The sequence below is a fragment of the Acipenser ruthenus genome, chromosome 21, assembly GCF_902713425.1.
Source record: "Acipenser ruthenus chromosome 21, fAciRut3.2 maternal haplotype, whole genome shotgun sequence".
Taxonomy (NCBI): domain Eukaryota; kingdom Metazoa; phylum Chordata; class Actinopteri; order Acipenseriformes; family Acipenseridae; genus Acipenser; species Acipenser ruthenus.
In genome coordinates, this window is record NC_081209.1 from 24885787 (window position 1) to 24911400 (window position 25614).

General features: G+C 38.4%; 1 protein-coding gene across 1 annotated transcript; it reads right to left on the reverse strand.

The window, feature by feature from the left end:
- Positions 1–283: 283 nt before the first annotated feature.
- Positions 284–24411, reverse strand: LOC131699135 (retinal dehydrogenase 2-like). The gene is made up of 13 exons (XM_058995205.1): positions 24175–24411; positions 12639–12743; positions 11638–11778; positions 10624–10753; positions 9485–9546; positions 8838–8966; positions 8576–8689; positions 5359–5461; positions 4253–4437; positions 3803–3967; positions 3412–3569; positions 1951–2025; positions 284–989 (listed from the first exon to the last, which is right to left on the reverse strand). Exons 1-13 carry the CDS (start codon positions 24394–24396, stop codon positions 917–919), a joined length of 1662 nt encoding a protein of 553 aa, XP_058851188.1. The 5' UTR covers positions 24397–24411; the 3' UTR covers positions 284–916.
- Between the last annotated feature and the right edge of the window lie 1203 nt (positions 24412–25614).

Genomic DNA, 25614 nt, shown 5'->3' on the forward strand with positions numbered 1-25614 from the left:
GCAACTGGACAGTTCATGCTCATATCTCCTGCATGGTTATTCATGCCATGTGGTGGCTAATTGCACACAGCACGAACGCAGCTCCTATTGTTTTCTTGCTCTTCTCTCTATGAAGATTTTACTACAGACCTCTAAATGCAGTGTATATAAAGATTGCAGTGCTGTTGTTCAACACCTTCCATGCTGTTTTTTCTTCATGTAGAGATTTTAATTGCACATACTATATATCTTTTTAGAGTGTTGATAACAAAATCAAAATAAAAAACAAAAACGAACTTCAAACTCCTTTTTACATTTTTAATGAAAAAATTCTATAGAAAATACTTTTTATATCTTCATACTTTCATAGTACATAATTGTATATACATGATTTAAACTGAACATCAATGTAAAATCATAAAACAATATACATATTGTATAACAATGCATTGACTTTTTATTTTATTACATTTTTATAAAAAAATGGATACTAAGGCAGCCATTTTTTACATTAACTACTACAATAAAATTAAACAATATTCATGAAAGATAATATACAGTGTAAGTGGTCATATAAAAAAAAATAGTGGTAACATTTTAAGGTATTATTTAATGGGAGCACCAATGTTATTGATTTTACTCCACAAAATCAATAAGTCTTCATGGATATTAAAAGGTATTACAGATACATATAAAATTGCAGTATTGTATTTACAGTTTTAAATACGCCTTCCCATTACCTAATCCCCAACCCACACATTAAAAATAACTTAATTGCAGGGGATTATGCAGTAGTGTTACTCCGTTTTGCTTTAGTGTCTTATTAACTAGTAGTGGGGTGCATCATTGCTGGGATCTACACACCCCAATGATGAGTGCTTTATCTATTAAAAGGCTAGGAATGCACTCAGTGTTACACTGGAGGCTAACCAAGCTTCTAGGAGTTCTTCTGGTGAATCTTCATTGTAATAGTTTTGACTTCAGAGTACTCCCTCAATCCGTATTCACCCCTGTAAACAAAGAAGGACATGTTTAGCTTTATATTTCTTGGTGATAGTAACGTTCAACAGCTCTGAATAGGTCTTTGATTCATGTAGGGTTATTACTTACAGTGGACAGATGTTTCAAGAGAGAATTTTAATGGGAAAGTCAAAGACGAATTTCAGGTGAGATGAGCTAGAGTCGTTACTGTTCTATGTGCTTCAACAAGTGTCACAGTGTGGCCATTCTCAGCACCGGACAGTCATTATACGTCACCATAGAAAGCTAGAAGCAGCAGCTACACTTCTAATGTAGATCTCGCACTCAGAATGACAGAGAATTCTAAAAATTTAAACAGAATCTACATAAACACATTCAATATGTTAATATCAGCATTTCGCTTATTTTGTATTTCAATTGAATGACTTACAATATGTTTCTAAGTGTCCAGTGGCTACCTCTGATCAAGTCGAGAGTGTACTTCCTCTTGCACTCTTTTTATGACAGACCTGACACAGCAGAGTGCATGAAAAACACCCTCTGAACTTGATTAGAGGTAGCCAGCGAACCCTTCTAAACATACACTAGAGAACACAAGCAATCCAGGTGTAGGAGCTGTCTAATAGCTCTGCCATTCTCCGCTGTCTCTACCAGTGAGCATTGCAGTACTTAAACAGAGGAAACATTACAACAGTTTGCTGAATTCTGAACATGTACTTCAAGCAGTAGTGTGTTGACTGCAGAGATCAATGTACAATATGTACAGTTTGAATAATGTGGGGTTTCCTTTGAATTTACTAACGACTTCTAAATAAATTCATAGATTACTATCACGTTAGAAAGAGCGTTGTCTACTGTCGGACTAACAGTCGAAATTGATTTTCTTTATATATATATATATATATATATATATATATATATATATATATATGAAAGTAGGAGTATATAACTTAGCTGAATAAGCCAAAAGCTTGTGATGGTGATACTTACATTTCTCTTCCATTTCCAGACATTTTGAATCCTCCAAACGGGCTCTGGACATTCAGTGCATTGTAACAGTTTATCCTACAGAATACGCAATGACACATGTTATTGTTCCGTGTTAACAAACATTTTACACTCACTTAAAACATGATAAAAGAACATAAAAAGAGTAAGAACAGTTTAAAATTGAAAAAAATAAATATAGCTTAGCAGTAAAAAAAAATCCCTCAAATGTTCTTATGTTTTAGGTAACATCTGCTTTCCACAATACAATAGAACCTGCCGCATCCCATTTAACTGGTTCCAGGGGTCCATTGGATATGTGAAAATATTATATCTCAATTGTTATACTTCATTGTAGTTGCTTTATTAATGTTGGGACATTATAAATTAACAAATTGAGGTACAGCAGTGTGTCTAAAACACCACTGTACAGTACTATAATATATATATTATACTTTACAAAGAAAATAAGTAAAAAATTACTGCAGAAAAGTGCAGCATTAAAAACTAAGTACTGTAATACAGTATTTGGCAATTTACAAAACAGCATTCCAAAACAGTTCTTACCATACATGCCAAAGTAATCTGACAGCTTAGTTTTAGTTTTTTTTGTTTGCACCGAAAGTGTGTTAACCTGAGACAGGAATGTCAGTGATGTTGTGAAAAAATATTGCAATTATATTAAAGTCTTGCTTTCTTGCTCTGTTTTATGTGAACTTAGTGACAGCTAGCATGTAAAAGGTGAAACTGCATTCCCAGAAACATCGTCTTTTCAACTGCCTGCGAGTCTGCAGCAATGCCCCTCTCGTCTTTTCTAGCGCCTCGTTTTTATATGCAACTGAATTTATTCTGTCATGCTAAGAGCTGAATTTACTGTTTCAGACCCATATAAAATGTGCATTGATCAGTTTCCATCAGTACCGTTCAATTGGTCCCAGCATATGTAAATTACACATGCCAGAGGTCCATCGGTTAATAGAGGGGATCGTATCTTACAGGAGGGGATATGACAGTTTCTACTTAAGCGATAGTGCCCGACGATGAAGGCTCAACTGTGTGGTAGTTGACCGTGACTGGAGTTATGTGTCCTGTGTCTCGGTTTGTTGTTGTTGAAAGATGCTATGCTCTGATCAAGCTGACAGGCTGTTATTGGCTGATTTGGCAGTTGCGGGTACAGGACTGGTTGCTTCCATCACTGCAAAGTATTGATTGGCTGGTTTTGGTGGTTAATAATTTGGACCAATTGTGTGTTAGTATTTGCTGTCCAATAGATATGAACTGAGCTTTCATTAAGGCAAGTCAAAATGAAAAAGCTGGCAGTTGCGCGCATTGATTTTGAGTTTGATGTGATGTTCCAGTGGGCATCTACTGTCTGATAGAAGCCTGCTTGTTAGAAGCTGATTGGCTGATAGTACTGAATCATTTTCTAATGTATACTGAAGTAGAAGCTCTGAGTTATCTTACCATACTGTCCCAGCATGCATTGCTGCAGAGACCGTCATGGCCTTGTTTATATCCCTGGTGAAGACTGCTGCTACAAGGCCATACTCAGTGCTATTGGCCCTCTCAATGGCTTCATCCATGGTCTTGAACTTCAATATTTGCTGAACAGGTCCAAAAATCTGCAAGGGTAATCGTCAATTACTACACAGTTAAACCAATCTACTTGTAAAAATACTGCACAAACTAAGGAAACAGCAAAGACCCATACCAAGAAATGAACATGCCCTTAATCAAATGGAACCTACCACAAGATTACTGTGCTATACCATGTTAAGCTCATAGCAAAGGATTGTAAAATATAATTAAAACAGACATGTCCAGGTCAGCTGCTTTGAGGTGTAACGCATCATACCTCTTCCTTAGCGATTCGCATCTCGTCTTTGACATTGGAGAACACTGTAGGTTCGATGTAGAATCCTTTTCTGCCCAAGGCTTTGCCGCCGCATTCAAGTTTGGCTCCTTCACTGATCCCACTCTGTATGAGTGCCAGGATCTTGCTGTACTGCTCTTTATCAATCTAAACAAAAATAATATATTAAAATAAGATTTAGTCAGTCAGCTTAAAAGTACAAATTCTTTAAGCAACAGAAAATGAGAATAACAAATTGAAAGCCTGCCAGGGCTACAGTCGAGAATGCTATGAGACTGCACGCACGCCACGTCCACAATGTTGGCTCTTGCTGTTCTATCATCATTCTTGATGGCTGTTACAGAACAGCTCTTGTGTAAGCACCAGAAAGAGTATTCTATGTGCAATAAGCATAAAGGCAGTATCTTACTTAACTGATTTTTTTTGTTTTACCTGTGGTCCTTGCTCAGTGGTGGGATCAAAGGGGTTCCCTACTATTCTCCTCTTCGCTCGCTCCACACTCTTCCGGACAAACTCATCATAAATGGATTCCTCCACGAAAACCCGGGATCCAGCAGTGCAGCACTGTCCTTGGTTGAAAAACACTCCTTGGTGGGCTTGCTCAACCGCATAATCCACTGGAAAGAGGGAATCGCAGGGGAGTGTATTGTTAGAAGGGCCAGTGTTTACTGCAGTTGAAAACCAATTGGGCACCACGCAAAACCGTGGAGTTAAAGAGGACTGAATTGCTGAATGAAGCACATGCTGTACAGGACATAATACTTGACCAGTTCTAAAGCGAATCCAAATTTGTTAGAGATTACTAGCATAGGTTTTGACTATTATATAATATCAGTAATTAATAATCATTGAATAATACACTAGTTTCACATCATGACCAAATAGTCTATTTATGTATAATATTGCAATTAGCAGTAAGCATAACATCTTACAGTTTTACATGGTTAATTAAACTAGGCACTGCTGTCCTACTGACTTAACAAGTTCTTGCGATTCTCCTGATAGTGTTGACTGCTCAGTGTTGTTTATAACACCTGCTGAGTGCTATCTAGAACGTGTCCGCAGTGTGACCGAAGAAAGATTATCAGTAACCACTAAAGATATAGACCAACCGTGGCTGAGTTCACTGTCGTTCAGTTTAGAAAGTAGGAGACCTGGATGAATTTGATGACTTTTGATGACTGACGGCTTTTAAATGTGTATATTAATGTGCAATTACAAAGAGCAACTATAAGATGTGGGTCTTTTTTATATTATACACGGTATAGGAGGCAACTTTTATTATTTCAAATAAAAAGACTCACATTGCTAAATGATTTGTTATGTAAAGATTATTTGCATATACAATGTCAGATCCTCTATAAACTGTAAGCTAGACAGAGCATACAGTTTAATTTCACCTTCTCTGGACATGATGTCATATTAAAATAATTGCTCGCAAAAACTGTAACGTGTCCACAGTGCTCAGTTAAACACAAATATTATTTGTTTTCTTTTTACACATTGTTTAAGGAAAACAAAAAGGCTCTGAGACTTACAATCTGCATCTGCAAAAATAATGTTGGGGCTCTTCCCTCCCAGCTCCAGCGTTACTCTCTTCAAATTACTCCTTCCAGCTGCTTCTTGGATCAGTTTTCCAACCTTGGAGGAAATGGAGAAACATTTTACACACAATGCAGTCATGCAGTTAACTCCAACGCTCAGCTCTGTAAATCAGTGGGATGTGCCCATTAAATAGCTTAGCAGGTTGTGCAGCTTAAGAGACAAGGGTAACTTTTAGGAGGCTCACCGAAATGGGAGACCCAACATCCGCAATATCAATTAAACACCAAAAAGGAGATGCTGATGATGCTATCGGAGGAACATGAAATCAAGGTATTGACTCTTAAACTCTAGGGCAGAGCTGGAACAGGGCCTGTGTGTTATTGGAGTCCTTCCCAACTTCAGTACTACGGTTTGGCTGAATAACTGGTTGGAATGCGGGCAAGGCATTGCAAGACTCCCATCCTGGCTTATCTTCTTAGGTGTCTTTTATTTTGTTTCAAAGGATTTCCACCAAGTGTTTCTGTCACATGGGTAGCCAAATACAGCACACCTGCTATTTGTACAGGATTTATAATGACTAAAACTCAAGACTTTACTCCATTCTCTTTCTTAACAAGTGTGCTGAGTTTTTTTGTTTTTTTTAATTGGTTTATCTTACGCTAACTGAAATCTGACCCGAAAACACATGCATGTTGAGATTCTTTGCTGAATTGAAGACACACAATTGTTCACAGTTGCTTCCAGAGCAAAAGCTTAACGACTTATTAACACTGACAGAAAGAGAGCTACAAACACTCATTACTTATGCGACTAGCCCTGTAGTAAGGACTGGACAACTATCTTCCTAAATAAGTCGCAAGTCTGCATTAATCTCACTTCGGAAATGAAAAGAGAAGCCTGCTGAGTAAATTAGGACGAGTGGTACTACAGCTGTTAGGCCGAAAACATTTGTTTGGCATGAATCATTCCCAGCTCTCCTGTAGTTTGCTTTGATGGTCTTTCTTGTATCTAGTTGAGTAATGATTAGTTCATGGTATGTTAATGTAACAAAAATAAAGAAAACAATTTGCCACCTGATCTATGGTCTGGCGTGTTGGGCTTTACTGGAGGGTGTTTAGAAGCAATATAGTGTGCCGTCTACCAATATGCAGCCAGTGCCACGGCTCCTAAAATAAAAGAAGGACAGTCCCTTTTTCCATAAACAAAAGCTTTGTGACTCACTGTCTGTATATTTAAAAGCTCCGGTGCTACAGCTGCTTTATTCCTTAATTGACTCCAGATTAAGAACTGAGAGGAACAAAAAAAAAAAAAGGTATTTTTTAGGGAAAAGTTTTCTAACCACTTATGATAAAACGAAAGTCTTATATTTGCAAGTGGCATGAGAAGCAGCCATAAAAAAATCAACATGAACTGCCTTCCTTGGCATCTGATCAAATCTGGTTTTCATTGAGTTTTGTCTTCGCATTGTTTCTGTGTTAGGCTACATTGCAAAAGGATTTTTTTGCTCTCAACTCTAAACATCAATCTCAATCACGTCTAAACTGAATAAAAATACAAGATCTTCCAGAGAGGACCTAGTCTGTCCTTCCATGCAATGCCTGTACCAAAAGCTAGGAGTGTTTTAGAGGTTTCATTTTGATGATCAAACACCGCCACTGTTTGTATGAAACCAATTTTTGAATGTTTTGCAAAATAGATTAGGATTACTTTTAATATTTCTTTTTTTTAACAGTTTAAAAATAGGTTCATAAATATTAACTAACTATGAAATGAACAACATATGTGAACATGTTAATAAACTCAAAAAGGTCAGTTTAGTCTGGAACTCCACATAACTTTTTTAAAATTAACAAACTGGACCCTGGTGTGCTTTTGAATGCCACTTAATCCACAATGTTCCTTTTATTCAAAAGCTGAATAAGCAAGCTGCTCTTTCTATATATACAGGTATCTATAAATTAAAACTTCTAAATTAAAACTTCTGAATAGCTGTCTTTAAGACGTTATTGCCCATAGCTAACAATGGGTAAAAGCCAATTGAATACAGTCACTGCTTTTGGCCAGACAATTCTGAGATTTATGGGCTTTAATAATTATACTGAGCCAGTCATGCATGTTTCACCAGGACAAACTGTCCAGCCCTATTGTTTAGAATACTGATTTACAAAAAGAAAAAAGGTAATACGAGTTCACTTGAATGTGTTTCCTATAATGGGCGCTCACGAGACATGGCAACATGAGTTTCGATGAGCGCTTCAGGCACTTGGTGCTGTTTGACCTTGGTGTTTGGCTGGTTCAGGTTTTTTATTAACTTTTTCAATGTAAAAATTAATCTTTTTAATTATGACTGGGGGCTGACAAGCACTGCCCTGGCAGGGAGATAAGCCTAGCTTTGATACAAGCACAGGAGAGAGTAAACAGATTTTGATACTAACAACTGTTCGGAAACAGACATGTTAAGGGGCGTTATCATCCTGGGGCGGCTGGGTTATAATTTGGATTTGCCGCTTTTGCCTGGATTACTGCTATTTTGTTGCAGGAAATCCAAAAGCACCAGGAAGCAGTTTACAATCACTTTACAGTAAAAACAAACTGTCTGCTTTTGTTTAACGTAATTAAAGGCTGCCTCTAGCTTGACCTCCTCTCGGTACAGCTTTTTTTTATTTTTCTTGTAAGTAAGCAATATGCAAATACAGCCCTCACAATCAAAGGTTTGCCTTCATGTTCATTGTTTAAGTAAGGCTTATTAACTGCAGTACAGTTTAAGACAGACACACAGATAAACACTGCTTTTTTAAGATGGATCGGAAACTCTTGATTTTCTTTTGCAAGGCAGTGCAAGATTCTCAACATAACAAGAGCTGGAAAGAGGCACTATGGCACTGCAGTTGTGCATTTGTTGCTACATAGTTGGAACTAATAGCCAGACTCAATGCTTTAATGCCGAGCACACACGCAGGCTGTCAGAGAAGCTACAGTATAGCTGAACAGCTCAATCGACCTGTTTCTGTTTTGTAGTTTTAACTCTTTGGTTCTGCTGCGATGACAAATGAGAGCTTTCCCCTTAGCTGCCTCTCTTAGCTTTTCATTGCACATGATGTATGAATGACATCAGCCTACCTGGGACCTTTGTTCCTTCTGTTACCGTCAGATGAAAAGAACCCCATACAGTAAAGAAATATTTCTTGCAGGTATTTTTTTTTTAATCACCTCAGTTGATCCTGTGAAAGCAACTTTGTCTATGCCCATGTGAAAGGCTATAGCAGCCCCTGCAGTTGGCCCATATCCTGGCAAAATGTTGACAACTCCCGGTGGAAACCCAGCCTGTCAAAACAATATCAGAGGAAACCAGGTTTAGAGAAAAGTGCCAAACCAAACCAAGGTGGAATTAATACCGACTTGGTCAAATTCCTCCTGCAATGGAGATGAACTGAAATGAATAACAATATAAAAAACAAAATAACGGGGTTACCTCTTTGATGAGGGCCCCCATGTACAGACTGCTGAGTGGTGTTTGTTCAGCGGGTTTGATGACCACCGTGTTTCCACAGCACAGCGCCGGGGCGATCTTCCAGGCCATCATCAGCAATGGGAAGTTCCACTGTGGAAAGGAAAGGAAAAGGGTTGGCAGGGGTACACTGACTTTTCACTTGCACACCATTCGCTCCATGAACTGAACTACACTCTTTCAATACTAATGCAATTGACAATAAGCTATTTAAATTGCAGGCACACCCCCTGGTAATACTTCTTAAGCATATTCTTACTGCACTACTGGTTTAAAACAACAGAAAGTTATACAGAGCGTAAGGTGAATCTTTAAAATCTTTAAGCAGGGTAACAGAGTGATAATTCCTTTGTCAAAATGAACACCGCGGCTATCACGCTTCGCAAATACAGGGACTTGAGAAACATCAGCAGCTTCATTCCAAAACAAAGCTCTAACCACACGGAAACATGCCCAAATCTCCAGTGAACTTGCTCCGTGAGGAACAACAAAGGGAGCTGATTTTCCTTCTCCTTAAAAAGAAATGCAGCTGTGAGGGCAAAGTTGAATGTATCCTCAAAAGAGGAGCTGATTTGAATAAAAATAAACAGTGAGTGTTCTGAGATACTCACAGGGATGATCTGTCCACAGACTCCGATGGGTTCATGTTTTGTGAATGTAAAATAATCCCCATCTGTAAGAGAAGAACATTATTGTTCAGCGGTCCAGTTCAGCTTGGCAACACTTGAAAGGTGTTTTGGGTGCATTTTAGTACCGACTCGTTATCTATGGCACTGGAGCACGAAACATCAAAAAGCGTTTTTTTTTTTGTTTCTTCACAACTATGTTTGCCTATTAAATAATTTAATTAAAAATTATTTGAAAAGGGCTTTGAAGAAAAAAAAAATATTAATAATGAATTTAAATGTATTAAAAACAAAAAAAAATCTAATATAGCGATTTGAAATGTTCTTATGAAAAGATATTATTTCATAGGAATGCACTGCTTATTTTCAGTTGAAGCTTTGCAGAAAGCTAGTTAGGCTTGAAGTAAGGTTACAGGAATGTAGTAACCCAAGTTTCAGTTAACTGGAGAAAGTTAACTCTCTGTTCCTATGTATGAGCCACTGTTACTAAAGTCACCTATTTGAAGTGAGAGATGATCTTGCTGTCCACTAGCTGGGGGCACCCTGCTGCCAGGCAAACTTCCTACCAGGGCTCTTTCAAACAGCTACATTAGCCAGAACAACAAATACAGGACCCCAGTCCTGTGTCACAGCTGAGCTCCAGCGCTCACGAGGGGGCATTGCCAGTGGGGGACTGACCATTAGCACTCAGATTTACAACACCATAGGGACTGCACATGTTTACCTTTTAGATTATTCTTTTTTTTTTTTTTAACTTTGTTTTCTTTAAACTTTTAGCGAAGAAATGCGAGAAATGTTGTTAATCTGTTTTAATAAAAAAATATCAGTTTTCTCTAATGCCACTCTTGAGAACCTCAAGCATTTGGATTTTTAAAAATCCTGAATAGCACCCACTGTATACTGAACCGTCAATGTATTGGCAAAGCTAAGCTATAGAACAGTCCATTATCACAAAAGGTTTGGAGTATGGGTTCAGCTAATGGTGTTGCTTTTCATTGGGTTTGGGATTATTATTCTGTATTGGTATAATTTACCAAACAACCCTTGGAATAACCGCTCTTTATTTTATCGATGTCTGAATCCTCCAGCTGTCACATCGAGGATCCTTTGCTTTGTAAACATACCTACTGGAATAGTCATTCCATGGATTTTGTCAGCCCAGCCTGCAAAATATCTGAGTGTTTTTATGACTCCCTGAAGGTCCACATAGAAAGCCTGGAGAAAAGGTTTCCCACCATTCACTGATTCCAAAGTCTGAAAGGGAAGGTGGAGAGGGTGAGACAAGGGAATATATGAAGACTTGAAGTTTGTATATTATGGGAAGGATGATTGATATTCTAGATATAAGAGAAACATCTGGCCCCCAGGACACTTTGACATATCTCTTTTTATGTTGGTGAAGCAACATTCATTTTAATGTGCTGTCAATGAAAAAATATGATATTATGATAGCGAGACGTGGACATTCCGACAAATATCTAGATCATTATTTAGAATCCTTATCAGCAAGAAAGAGGTTAAGGCTTATCACACAGGATGATAAACAAATAGATCCAACAGAATGGAATTCCACAATGTCTAGGTCTCATCCTGGTTAAGAAAGAAAAAAGTTCCAAGAGATTATCACTGACTGTGAAACTTTTAAATCATCCTGCCCTGATATAATGAGTTTTTTTTTTTTAAACATTTGGATTTATTAAAAGCATATGTATGGAACCTTAATAAAAGGCTAAACATGAAAGTGCTTCATGCAAAGTCAACCGTGGCACAATCCTTATCACGGAAACAGCCATGTGTTAAACTCACAGTTTCCTTCACTGTTGTGGGCATGTTTAAAAAATCAAGGGTATATTTATTATTAAAGCAACAGAAGAAATCTGAATCCTGACTTAATGACCTTCTAGCTTCATTCCTCGCCCAGCTTTGTCTGAGCCAAAAAAAAAGAAGATAACTGATGTTTTTTGGCATTTTTTGCACTGTTAGCAATAGTTCTTGTTACATGGAATTCTTGTAAAGGATAGACTGTTTCTTGCTGTTTTTTTTTCTTTTCACCTTAATACATTTTTGATTATTTTATTTGAAATGTCTACCGCTTTGGTTTGGGTAGCAGATGAGCAATGAAATATGCACAGGCTTACAGCGAGTATCGTCCTGTCCCTTTCCACCAGGTCTGCTAGCTTGTCCAGCAGTCTCCCTCTCTCGGAGGCATCCATTCTCCTCCACACCGAGCCCAGAGTAAAGGCCAGCCGAGCTGCTTGCACAGCCTTGTCAGTGTCTGCCTGTGAGGAGAGACAGAGAGCACAGAAGATATTACAGACTTCACAGGTCATAACAGCCGAGTACTTTAGCAACAGCCGAGTTTCAAATATCAACGGGTTCACTTGTGCCGGATCGCACCAGATTGTACAGTTTGCAAATGATGAACCGTATATAAAAAAAAAAAATGTTGTTGTTGTGAAAAATAATTCTATATACATACATAATTCCTGTTCTATGAATTGAATGCATAAACAAAAATGCTATCCCTCTTCCTTAATTGCAAGATCTGCTATTTACAACCCCTGCAAACACCCTAATATGAACAGGTACAAAAAATAAAATTTTGAAATATAATAAAGCAATGCCATACAATGTTTCTCAGTACATGTAAATAATTATTTAACTGAATAAAAACATACACACACAATATCAAGCAGGTTTTATGCTTTTTTTTTTAGTTTTTCCCCATGTTGATCCTTAAATCTAGAGTGGGGTGGAGTAACCTTGTGCTTTCTCCCAATAACTGCATGCCCAACCACATTAGACTAAACCTTTTGTTTTTTTTACTCTCCAGGCATTCACTGTTGGAGTGGTGTTAATGATGCGGTGCCAGGCCCTGAATACCGCAATCTTCTGCACCAGCCAGCACTGTGGCCAACGAGCAACATGTGCCCCACCGTTTGTTTAAACTTTAATTAACAGAGGTTTCAATTCCACTGAGAATTTCTGCAGAAGAATATAACAGCAAACTGTTAACTCTATAAGCATTTTAAACTTTTTATTATTATTATTTAGTGGTCGCCAATTTTTTTTTTTTATAGTTTTTCTCCCCAATTTAGTAATGTCCAATTATTTTAAACTTTACAAAAAATATATTTACCTTTTCAGCCTCTTGAACATGACATATTTTCTCTCCATTTGATGGGTTATACACTGGGAATGTTTTACCACTTACTGACGTTTGCCATTCATTGTTTATGAAAATCTGAAACACAAAGCACAAATCAGGGCAGTTTAGCAGGGCATGACAATATAATCAGATCATTTCACACTGGTTGCAAGCGAACTGTTACTACAATACTGTTATCTAAAATGACATCGCCTTCTAAGTAAAAATAAGTAAAAATATAAATTCAATTTGACTTCCTGTCCTGTTTGAGATATCTCAAATTAACCCTGATTTCAAGACATCTCAAATACAATTTGAGATATCTGAAATTCAATTTCAGATATCTCAAATTGAATTTGTGATATCTGAATTTGTGATATCTTTTGACTTCCTGTCCAGTTTGAGATATCTCAAATTGAATTGGAGATATCACAAAGTGACTTCCTGTATAGTTTGAGATACAGTATCTTGAAATGGGCCAGAAGTCCATTCAAAACATAGAGCATTTTCACAGGAAGTCAATTTGAGATATCTCAGACTAGACAGGAAGTCAATTTGAGATATCTCGAATTGAATTTGAGATATCTTGAAATTGAGTTAGTTTTAGATATCTGCAATTCAAATTAAGATATCTTGAAATGCATTTCGAGATATCTCTAAATGATAATTTGGCTTACCATAGTACGGCAGGTTTCCTCTTGTATTAAAGCCTTACAACTGAATCATAATAACACAAATGTGTTCTGACACTTCAACAAGGCATCCTCATCTGCGGTCCCAGACGCGGACCCTCATTACACGACATTCGTGAGGTTTGTGTGGCGGCAGCATGGAGGCTGTGTTTTTGTTTATGCTTTTAGAAGAAAGTACTGTACGTAATCGATCAAGAACTCATCAAGCGCAGCTATGCTCCTTTCTTCAAAACCGCCATTTTGTTTTTTCTGCACTGCTAAAAGTGGTGACGATCTGCAGTACCATGACGGTAGATTGAAACATTTGGGCGATCTTCCAACCAGAAGGCTGGTTGGAACGACTTGAGTGGTCTCCAAATGACTGGATTAAACATGTACGCATGTCTAAGGAGTCGTATATGCGTCTTTGTCATTTACTGAGACCTTTCCTGGAGTGCCAAAACACACAGATGAAATGTTCGGTATCGGTGGAAAAACGAGTAGCGGTCGCACTGTGGCGTTTGGGGACACGAATTGTCCCATATTGTTTTAATTTAAGTTGTAAAACCAAAAATACAATTCTTACAACAGAATATTATACAACTGTACTTTGATTAAATAAAAAAAGTATATATAACTATGCTACCCAGCTCCTGGTCCAGGCCCTGGTACTCTCCCGCCTAGACTACTGCAACTCCCTCCTGGCTGGCCTCCCTGCGTCCGCCACCCGTCCGCTCCAGCTCATCCAGAACTCTGCTGCTCGCCTGGTGTTCTCTCTACCTTGCTTCGCCCACGCTACTCCACTACTCCGCTCGCTCCACTGGCTCCCGATCACCGCTCGCATCCAGTTCAAGACTCTTGTACTATCCTACAGATGCCTTGATCAGACTGCACCCAGCTACCTCCAGACCCTCATCTCTCCCTACACCCCCACTCGACCTCTCCGCTCCGCCTGCACTAGAAGACTGGCTCTACCTCCGCTACGCTCCCCTGCCTCCCGAGCCCGCTCCTTCTCCACCCTTGCTCCGCAGTGGTGGAACGACCTTCCTACAGATGTCAGGACTGCCCAGTCCCTGACCACATTCCGGCGCCTCCTTAAGACTCACCTCTTCAAACAGCACCTGTAGAACTCCTCTGTTGTATCCTGGGACACTATCACCCTTCATGTAAATGTGCTTTATTTTGCTCTTATCTGCCCCCTATTTTACTGCATTTAATCCTGTACCTCAGAATATTGTAATCTGCCAAGTGTTTAATCTGTAGTATTTTGTACTTAATCATATCCTGATGTAACTATCACTATTTAATCATATCCTGATGTAACTTTCACTATTATCTGCTGTATTATTGAATTGTGGTTTGTCACACTTGAGAATTATTGTATTTCTTGTTCTTATTGTATGACTTATATTGTAACACTTGAATGTATTTGTATTTGCTTGCGATTGTAAGTCGCCCTGGATAAGGGCGTCTGCTAAGAAATAAATAATAATAATAATAATAATAATAATAATAATAAATATATATATATATATATATATATATGCATTATTTATTATTGTTATGAATTAACTATTCATCAATATTACAAAATCAGCTTGGCTCATCAGGCACCTATATTTTTTTCTTAGTCATATTTATTACACGGAAATGTCTGATAAACGATGACATCATTACTAGCACAGAAATTCACCGAGCACCTACTGTAGTTGTTTTAGTGCAGTTTCAATACACACACACGCACAGTTGCTGCGCATTAAATAACCAAACTGAATTAATAACCGAACTCGCTACTTGTTCCAAACAGGATTAACTAGTGCGGTTGTCGCTGCCTTTTGCAACCGAACTGTGTGTGTACTTAAACTGTATTAAGAGCAAAAGGTGAACTTGCAATCACATTTAGGCTGCATGTGTATGGGGCCTAAAAGTCTGTTAAATAGACTTCGCATTATTTCCAAAGTCTCGTGTTTGAAATGGAAAGGAGAAGTCCCCAAACATGAGTGGGTTTACTAAACAGAAGAAAGCTGCTCATTTTGCTCAATACCAGTCTCCCTCCCCAGAACCAATTTCTAGTTAGTCTTCAATGTGAAAATATAGCTTTTATGCCAAAGCTTTCTGAGTGTGAAAGTTGATTCAGGCAGGTGTTAGGCAACCATCTCCTGAGTTAACGAGCAGCTTATTGAAACTGCCTCAGTGCTGAATACTCATTTTTCCTCCCTAGGGAGCCCTTGGAAGTCCAGACAAGCATTGAAAGTGAGAAATCTCCCTATCGGAGATGAGACACCTTACACACACATTTCACAACTCACTGCTCCTTTATTAGATCATAAAACACACGGCTTGCTTGCTTTTGTCATGTGTAAAAAGAAGCAGTTCATTAAATACTGCTAGCATGCATTAAGAACCTGCTGCTCAGAATGATCAGGCTTGTACAACTAAACCTTTTTTTAGTGAATTGTATTTAGATCACAGTCTTACTACTGCTTTTGTGGCAAGTGCAAATCTACATTATTCTTATACTGACAAGTGAATCCACTAAAGAAGCACAAATGTTTGGAAGCAAAACTTTCCAAGCGAACATGAAAAGCATAACACAAATCAAGGGCTGACAAGATTAACTAACAACCTTAACTGGGAGTTTTCATTCTAGATTTTTTAATTTACTGCTGTATCTAAGGGCCTTCGTGTTTAGCACATCTGCTGGTTTAAATACTACACTTTACTTTGAGCACAAGAGCATGAGAAGCATAGAAAACAACTCATGTAACATGGGAGGAAACCACACCGTGTTATTCTCCCCAGACCTTAGTAACTCCTCTGCATATTTATCTTAGAGGTTTAAGGACCTTTTAATTGGCAGTAAAATGTAGAGTGTTTACTTTTGTGCAGGTATTAAATACCAGTTCTTTTGGAAGCGTTTCAAGACTGAATCCCCCAGCTGGATTTTTTACAAGGAAAACCTTACACTTAAATAACTCACTTTTGAAAGTTTGGGGTGTTCTGTATCAGCTCGTACCATTCGACAGACACTCACACCACCTACACTCCATTCCATTCCAATTAATCTGGGCTACACAGGCTGACACTGATACAGAACCCATTTTGCATTTTCAAAGGGATATCACCTGCTCACTAGATGTATACATTTGGACCCATTCCGTCTGACTCTCATTAAAGGCACTTCATAAAAATGTCACGGCTAAGACAACTGATGACACACTGCAAAAAACAGACAACCCTACAGAGCACTAAATTAGATTTAAATTTATAGTACCCACTGTAGAGGAACGCTTTAAATCAGAGGAGCCCTTTGACAGCCCGAACGTCTTGGTAAGAATGCAATCCGCGGGGAGCTTTATTCTCTGCCTAACCCCTCTCACACTGCAAAAGGGAGAAGAAAAGATAACCTTCGAAAACAAGAGCTCTGGACTCCCATCTAAATCACGCTCCGAAATGGACAACGCTTGGGGCCCTCATTGTTCCATCCCTGCACTGAATGTCTTTCACCTTTATTAGCCCCATTGAGTGACCTGATTAAGATAGGGAGCTTGGACAATAAATCAGCTCTTAAGGTTTCAAAACAAAACTCATTCTGGTTTGGAAATTGGATCCTAACATGTTAAAAGTGCAGATATCAAGTGGGTTATGTGCACTTTCTTTTTGTACAGTTTCAATGCAGCTAGCAGTGTTGCTATTCAAGCCTCTGAATAATGTACTGCTGTTCGTGGTGTTATTAAAACTGATAGGTATTGACATTGGGAAGTTGTCTTCATAATGCTTCAGAAAATGGGTCTACGTTCTATGTGCACATTACTGTAAAGTGGGGACTGTTGGGCTTTTCAGAAATGTATTTTAAACTATATTTTCTATGTTCTGATGCACTTTATTAGAACACCTCATTGCTTCTGTAGTTTTGATTTCTTGTGTGTAGGAAACCAAACCACTGGAACTGAAAAGCATGGGGAATTGTCAAAATAGGCAAGTTAGCGATTGTCTAATTTAATTGATGAGTTTAATAGGCCATACATGCAATTAATTTTAAATAGTAAGAGAAAAGGAACACATAGCCACAAAGGGTAAAATGCATGAGACATTTTAAAAGTTGTTTAAGATAATTAAAGCACAAAGTGGTCTGACACTTTCACACACCAGTGATTATTGTTTCTATATCACTGATTAGTGGCTGAAAAATAGAAACTCGCACATCCAGAAGTTTTCATGCAAGTAAGTATATAAAGGATAAAAATGACAAAACTTGAGGTGTTCTAATAAATTTTCACGCTGCTGTATATAATAATGAATTAATCTCAATATTAAGGCAAGCTCACAGACTTTATATTTGTTTTGCTTGCTACTGTGTGTTTGTGCATCTATTAAGGCAGACACTGGATATAGTCAGGAAAGAATGTTGGTTGTGGAAAAAGTGTATTATTTCATATGGTTTACTTTTTCATTTGGCTGTCCAAATATAATGAATCAAATGAACGCTTATGATAAAATGCTTACAGATGCATTGCATCTCGGCTTTCATACACAAGCATTGTGGGGATTCAGATGTTTGTAAAGAAATTATTCCCTAAACATTTTGAAGCTCACGTTTAAGTTAAGTAGTGGTTCTGGTATGCTTGTACACTGGATGACAAGTGATATCATAATTACACATCCTTTTCTTGCCAATAATTGTGCTTTAGCATTAAAATCTAGGTCAGTACTGATTCTGTTTTTCACACTCAGACGTGTTTTTTACAGTCTTGCAAATGTTTGTTTCTTTGGGGGGGGGGTTGCACAGGAAGAGAATTTTAACATCCAAATAATAATAATAGCATCCCATAGGAGAAAGTGTTCTGGGTGAATTGAGAAATGAATGGGAATTTCTAGTTCCATTTATTTAGGAGCATTCCTCAAATCTGATCCATTTTTCATATGCGCCTTTCTCCTTGGAGACCCACAGGGCTGCAAAACCTAGGGCATAAGATGCCAAAATATTTACTGGAGAAACAGCACATCTGTTTGGCCCCCAGCATCAGAAGAATTGCAGATTTTATAATGAGACTAACTTCTTGATAATTTCAGGGGCATTCTCAAAATTCCGGAGCTTAATATTCTATAACATTAGAGATACAACTGGGCACCTGTGCCTGAGTCTGGCCAGGAAGTTCCATATCCTTCCCTGTCTCAGGAACTTCAGTTCCGCTCCCTTCTTTCAGGATTTATAATTATTATTGTAACAGGCTAGGAGAGGGTATGTGAAACAGATACAGCTGGTGTTTTTCTCTGATATAACAAACCTTTAACTTTCTTTAAAAATAGGAGCACATGACACACTTATTCTTTTACTTCTAGTGCCTTGTGGTGCCAACTGGTCTGTCGGCAACTCAAAAAATAACCCATCATCCTCCAGTAACTGTCACGTCACACCCCAATTTTTATTCTGCACAGCATTAGAAAAGTCTTAAATGCAATATAAGCTTTTTTGCTCCATTACAAACTTTCTGCAACTATATTTTTTACCATTAACAATTTTTGTTAACCCTTTTCTGTCCCTTCGCATTAAAAAAAAAACATCCGTAATTGTTTAGAGAACATGAAAGTTCCTTAACTACATTTGTTTATATTTAAGCTACATACTGTAACTGAAAACGCTAATGTGGTCCTCTTCCATTTAGCTGGGTAAGTGCAGACTGAAAGTTTGGGAGAGCTAAGTGCAGTTGTGCTGGGGGGAGGAAGCTCAGTGGGTAGTCTGTCCAGCCTTAACTGAGTAGGAGGAGACAACACTTGGGCCTTCCTATCGCGGATCAATCTAACGAAAGGGGAAAGGGGCCTGCATTCTACTTGGATTTGTTATTATGGAGCAACCCCCCATCCCACCACCACTACCACCACTACCAAATGTTTGCACCGTGTATTCTCTTACCCCCTTAATTAGGAAGAGCCTTTCGAAGCGTTAAGCCTTTCATTTGCAAATGGCAGCCCAGCAATCAAAGGAGGTGTCTGTTTATTTTCCTAGTTACTGTAGGGGGACGCAATGGAGGAAGAAAGCACAAAGCACTGTTTTTGTTTATATGACTTGGGATTAGACGGTTAATTAGTTTGGGTAATCAAGGGTATCCCTGTTTCCCTGCTAATATAGTGCTCACCAGTACAGCCACACAGAACAGCAGTGGATTTGTCATTCATGTTTTATAATTAGCAGTGTGCAAAAAAACTTAAACCAAATACATGACTGCGTGAATGTGATCTTCATTTGTACAGTATAATGTCGTTTCATGAGATATCTGTGGATGAAATCATAGTTGTGGATCCCTGAATATATACAAAAATTCCAGTGTCAGATTTATGAGATTAATGTTGATGCCCTTGTATACATTCCAAAGAAAACTGCTTAGCTAAACTGCAAAAGGCTTTTCGCTTTCATCATTATATGTTTTTTTATGCATATGCTATTGAGGGTAATGAGCAAAGTGGCCAGGAATAACATTAAATTACCCTGTATAATTATCTGGAACCACATGCTTACACTCTCCTCACCAACTTTAGTTTAGTTTTTTAGTTTGAAAACAGATCATTTGAACAAAGTTACTTTTTGAAGTATTTTAATTTATGAGGCAATCATAAATCGTCCTCTGTATTTCAAGTACACGGGTGGCTTTCTTATTCGGCTGCAGAAGGAAGCTTATGATCAAACATGGGAAACTGGTGGAATGTCAGCTCATGTGCAACGGGCCCCTTTTCGGTCTGATCGCCCTCCCTGGCATGATAAATCACCAGCAGTACCCCTACCTTCGCATGCTTGATCTTATCACAGCAAGACTCGGTTTTGAAGTGAAGAACTCCAGATCTCTCAGGTCAAAGACGAATAGCAGAGACACTGACCCGCACAGTGGTGGAGGACCATATATTAGACCCAAGTGGCTGGTAATGGGTTTCTGGAAAACTCTGTCCCTGTAGAATCTCAATCGCTTTAAATACTTGCATAAAAAAAGCAACAAGCACAGGACTACAATGTGATCATCATCTCCGACCCTTCTCAGCTGAGCAGATTGAAAGAGGACTTCAGGACTCCAATTAAATATTAATAAGAGTGTAAATTAAAGAATCTAAGAAGGCACAAACAACAGGCACAAAAGGGGGTTTAAACCATGTTGGGGTAGTTAGTGATTGTTTTGGTTGCTGTCAAAGACTTTTCACAGCTGAAGAGTTAAATCACTGGCTCAAATTTTTTTTTAAAAAAATAGAGGTTACATTTTAACTCAACAGAAGCAAATGTGCTTTACATTTAGTTTATCATTAACTCTGAATGGCCTATAATCTGCAATCGGTATTTTCTGATCAAACTGGCTTTCAGGTACTGACTAGCCTTGGCAGAGCCTGTTTTGTTAGAAATATGTAAATAGGATTGTATCTGAAATAATTAAAAAATAATGATCCACAGAACCGCCTCCTAACTTCAGTTTCAAATACTTGTCTGGTTAAAAACAACCTCTACAATCACTAAGAGAATGACAATACTGTAGCTCTAGATGATTCTAGATGTGGATAAAGGATACAGCTTGACATATAGTCTTGTGCAGGGTGCATCTTAAGTGACACTGATCCACACACCCGTCAGTATAGCAATCAGATTACCTCTAGACACGGGACAAACTGCAGTCTAATCAAGGTAAGCACTTTCTGAAAACGTATGAAGTTCCCACTGAACCTTTCCTGGCACATCTGCCATCTACACATGGTGAAAACCTGGGACTGGGATGGTGGATGTAAATCAGTGACCATCTAAACAACCACGGTGCATCCACATTGAATAGTTGCCCCTTTGCTTCTCTGTGGACGCCCGGTGTGCACATCCCCTTACCTCAGCTGGAGCACTTGTAATGCTAAGAGAATGCGGGTGAAACCTGTTAGCCTCTCTGCTGTTTACAGGGCAACATTTATGCTCAAGGTGCTGAACTCAGTCACACATAATCACTAAATGGCTGCAACCACCAGAAAGGTTTTAATTTGAGAAGAGTTTCACCCGGCCGGGCGGCACAAATACCTATAATAATACCCATCAGTGGAGGTTGATTTACTGCATACCTCAGCGGTGATCTGAAACACTACAGCTCCCCAATCTGATTCCTTAAGCAATGATTGGATTCTTCTGGGGACCAGTTGAAGCCTAATGTTGTGGTTTAAGGTTCAAAGCACTTTCTCTCCCTCAGGACCGTTTAGGCAAACAGCTGGGGGAGTTGACTACAAAAGAGCCGCCTCAGTCAAGAGGAAGACGCTTCTGGAGTAAAGAGGTAAAGTGACCCTTTGACCAGAACTCAGTTATCAACATTTTACTTGGCTAATAGGACTTCTTTGATAAAGGAGAAAAGAGACCACTCACTGATACAGAAACACCAAGAAAATTAGAGCCAATTTGTACTTGTTAAAACTGGGGAGAGTCATGCTCGCGGAGGGGTTAAGATCCCATCCAGTTCCACAGCGGAATTGGCAGTTATCAGGTTACAAAAAAGTACTGTATCAGCTGTGAACGAATGTCAAAAAGGTGTTCTTTTAAGCGAAGTTCCTGTACCTTTAGGCGGAGCATTTACAATGGGAAAAATCAGTTTCACCACAAGGGTGTTCTCTTAGGAGGTCCTGTACACAGAGACTACTGTATTTCCTCATGCTTAGTTGAAATGAAAAAAAATATTTCTATTATAGGAAAACAATGAAAGTGTGTGTGTGTGTATATATATATATATATATATATATATATATATATATATATATATATATATATATATATATATATATATATATAATGTACATATAGATTCTGGACATATGTATCTTTCTGAACGACAATCCTATGAAGTATTTCAATTGACCTATACTGGCTGGATCAGTTTACAAGCCTATAATTCCTGTTTACTTTTCATGGTAATAAATGGGAAAATGGAACCAGGCTTAAAAGAGTGGCCAAGTCTTTACACCCCAGCCTGCAACCAGCAATAAATCAGATGTCCTCCCTGCAGAGAGGGAGACTGTGGAGGGGCAGGGGCTGAACTAAATACATGATGTCTGGAGAAGTTGGGTGCACACATAACAGACTTACACTGTCCGCAGGGAAAAAAACAATACTAACATTATAAAACCACCAAGAAACAACTTGAGTGAAGGCCAGAGCATTGAATTAAAATCATTAGAACCAGCAACGCAGACAATCATTCAATGACAGCTAGGCTGTTTCTTGACAGTTTTATACTGTTACAATAATTGCATTCCCTGTATAAAGGTTTCCTACAGTAAAAGCATAGTGATAAAGCATAGTAAAGCACAGGTAAGAACTGTAAAGCCCAGAGAGGTATGGTAAAGCATATAACAAAAACATGGCAAACCATGGTTAGCTATGGTAAATGCATAGCATAACCATGGGAAAAGCATGGGAAAACTGCAAAAATACCATGCGCAAATACTGTGGTCAACTTTTAAAAAGGGTCCTCTTAGAAAAAATGTGTGCTTTTGCCTTTGAGCTTTCTAGTATGATAACAGTATGCAGAAACAGGTGCAAACAGCAGTAAAAGGGTCTTTTAGGGCTGACTGTAGTCCCTTTAATATCACTATATTTTCAGATTATCAATGATGTCAATTAATTCATTCAAATCCAAATGATATATTTATTTCCTGGGTCCATGTGCATCCTCCCCCCCCCCATTGTGTCTGTAAAGCAAGTCTAAAAGGTTTCCATATTTGCTCTGACACCACCTGCATGTAAAAAGACACCTGTGTGAACGCCTCCAGAGACTGCGCTGTGTAAAGCTATACGTTTTACCTGTAGTTACGGACTCCTTTGCTATCTTATTTCATTTGTCTTAATATACAGTAAATGCAATAAAAAATGTTTCCGCCAAATAGAACCTTGTGACTCATTTCTATTTATGACATCGCCCTTTTTCCAATGTATTTTTAACAAAGTTAACTGTTTTTCATACATACTATACAGTATAATCAGAGCTTGTAAAAATGAAGCATCACTAGGCAAGCTGTGATAAAAGAAACTATCAAAATACATGTCACTATCCCTTAATACAAAGAGAATAGATTTCTTAAAACCGTCTCTTGGAATAGTAAAACGACACCAGCACACAGTTTATGATGGCCACTGTAATCGTAGCTACCCCTAACCCCGGGGAGACTGTGCGCCTATCCTGCGATACTCACAACCAAGACTTTAACTCATACTTCGCACGGTTTCACTTGCATTATCTGAAGAATCTGGCTCAGACAAACCAGTAGCCCATTAAACACTACCCTTACATTTACTTTTAAAAAATGCATGGTTACGAGTCACTGAAAATGAGTTGAAAAGCGTAATCTATCTTTATAACAATGAATGTATCACATCGTATTAGCAAGAGTTAAATACACCTGGGCTGTAAAGGACAACTTTATGTCACATGTTTTGTAAAAGGAAAGTAAAAACTAAAAAGCATTAACAAACAACTTTAACTTTGTTTATTGTTTAAAAACAATTAAACAAAAAAAAAAAACATTGCATATGCCTGTTAAATAGGCTGTGTTATTTATACAGTTGCATTCAGTGACACAACTGACCTAAATACGCGGTTGCGCAATTTGAAATCACAAACTTTATTTATTATTGTTCTTTAAATGTATCAATAAATATAGTCTCTCTTTTTTTATGACCTCCCTCGTTTGAATAACACATTCAAATTGGCGAACAATTTGCATAATTTTAAGTACAGTAAAATACTGCATAATGAAACCAGATACTTCCACCGCCCCGGTTAAACTGCAGTAAAGCCAGCGTAACTTTGTACCCGTGTCTTAGATTGCAGTGTAACAGTGTTTCCTTCTGCACTCACCTTGGTGTACTTTATCTCCAAGTCAGGAACTGGCGAGGGGATGAGCTGGAGCGATGCCATGAGCGCGGCGGGGTCTGATTTGACTTCTCCTGGGAGTTCAATTTTACTGGAAGTCATCGTGCCGCGGTTGTCGATTGCGATCTGACCTGAGATTTTTCCACTTGATTTCTGATTAGGACTTTGTGTTCCTTCCTGTGTATATAAGCCAGGTGTCAGACTCATGGTCCATTTTTATTGGGTCTGTTCAGAGGCAGGGGGCTGGACCATCCTCCCAGGGATGATATAATTGAAATGTTATATTTACATAAAGCATTCAGCTCGGCCCTTCAGAAAACCATTGGAGTGACTAATACTATACCCAAGTAGACCCGTTCTTTCTGAAACCATGCCGGTGTTCACAGAATGAAATGTCATCTTGTTTATTTCATCCTATCATTTTTTTTATTACCTGATACAGTTACAGTGCTTAACAACAGCTGGGAAGCCTAGCAGAGGGCTTTGGGAAAGCTTAAGTGCCAAGTTCTAATTAAAGAAGAATTAACACCTGGGTGTGAGCTCAGATCTGTCGGATGGAGAAGTTTCTAATCATTACAAAACGTTTTATAAATTCACCAACACAGCTAAACCTGTGAATTTAATTATACATTAGCTGTTAAGTAAAGGCATTAGATACTTGATCTGTATTTTATCACAGGCGCAGGAAAGATTTTTTTGTTTTATAATCAGATTTTTAACAGGTAGTATATATTTACAGCAGTAACTTGTTTTTTTTTTGTTTGTTTTGTTACAGCCTGTGAGAAAAATCGAACACAACAAGCACATTTGATATATTCTGTCAACCTGTCTCAACAATATTTGATATTTTGTAACACATTGTTATATGTTGGCAATTTTACAGCACAATCGCCAACAATCACGACCTCTCATTGAGCATTTAAAAAGTGAGATGAATCATTAACCTCGTCAAATCTCAGTTACAGTTCGTGATCGTCCCCAGTGTTGCCAGACAGCAGTGTCCCCGATAGATTGTCCTCCTACACAGACATAGTCTGGGATGTTTAATTGAACAAGTGTGCATCGCAAGTGATCAAACGCTTTTCTGTTCTCTTTTTCTGTGTTGATCATTCTAAGGTGCTAAGCTCGCCTAAACGTGTTCCCTTCGGTTAATCAAGAATTGCGTTTTGAATACGCATTCCCTGCATAAGGATTAAACAGAAACGTGGAGGTGCGAGAGTTACACACAGCGTACACACTGCTACAAGCATTTCAGACTTACAGACCCCCCCCCCCCCCCCCCCGGGCGTTTTCACTTCTCAAACAACATTCACATTCGCAATCACAGCGGTCTACTGTTTCCTGCTGGTGTTAAATAAAGATGAAGCTGAAGAAATGAAAGCATACTGCAGCATCGTTTCCAGCGTCCCTTATTGTATTTGTTTT

Bases quoted from the DNA above. Each gene is read 5' to 3' on its own strand.
- LOC131699135 (XM_058995205.1), bottom strand. From the start codon at position 24,396: ATGAGTCTGACACCTGGCTTATATACACAGGAAGGAACACAAAGTCCT. The intron at 8,967-9,484 runs GTGAGTATCTCA...TCCTTTCCACAG, and splicing joins TCTGTGGACAGATCATCCCT to TGGAACTTCCCATTGCTGAT. The intron at 3,570-3,802 runs GTATGATGCGTT...TTACCCTTGCAG, and splicing joins TGCGAATCGCTAAGGAAGAG to ATTTTTGGACCTGTTCAGCA.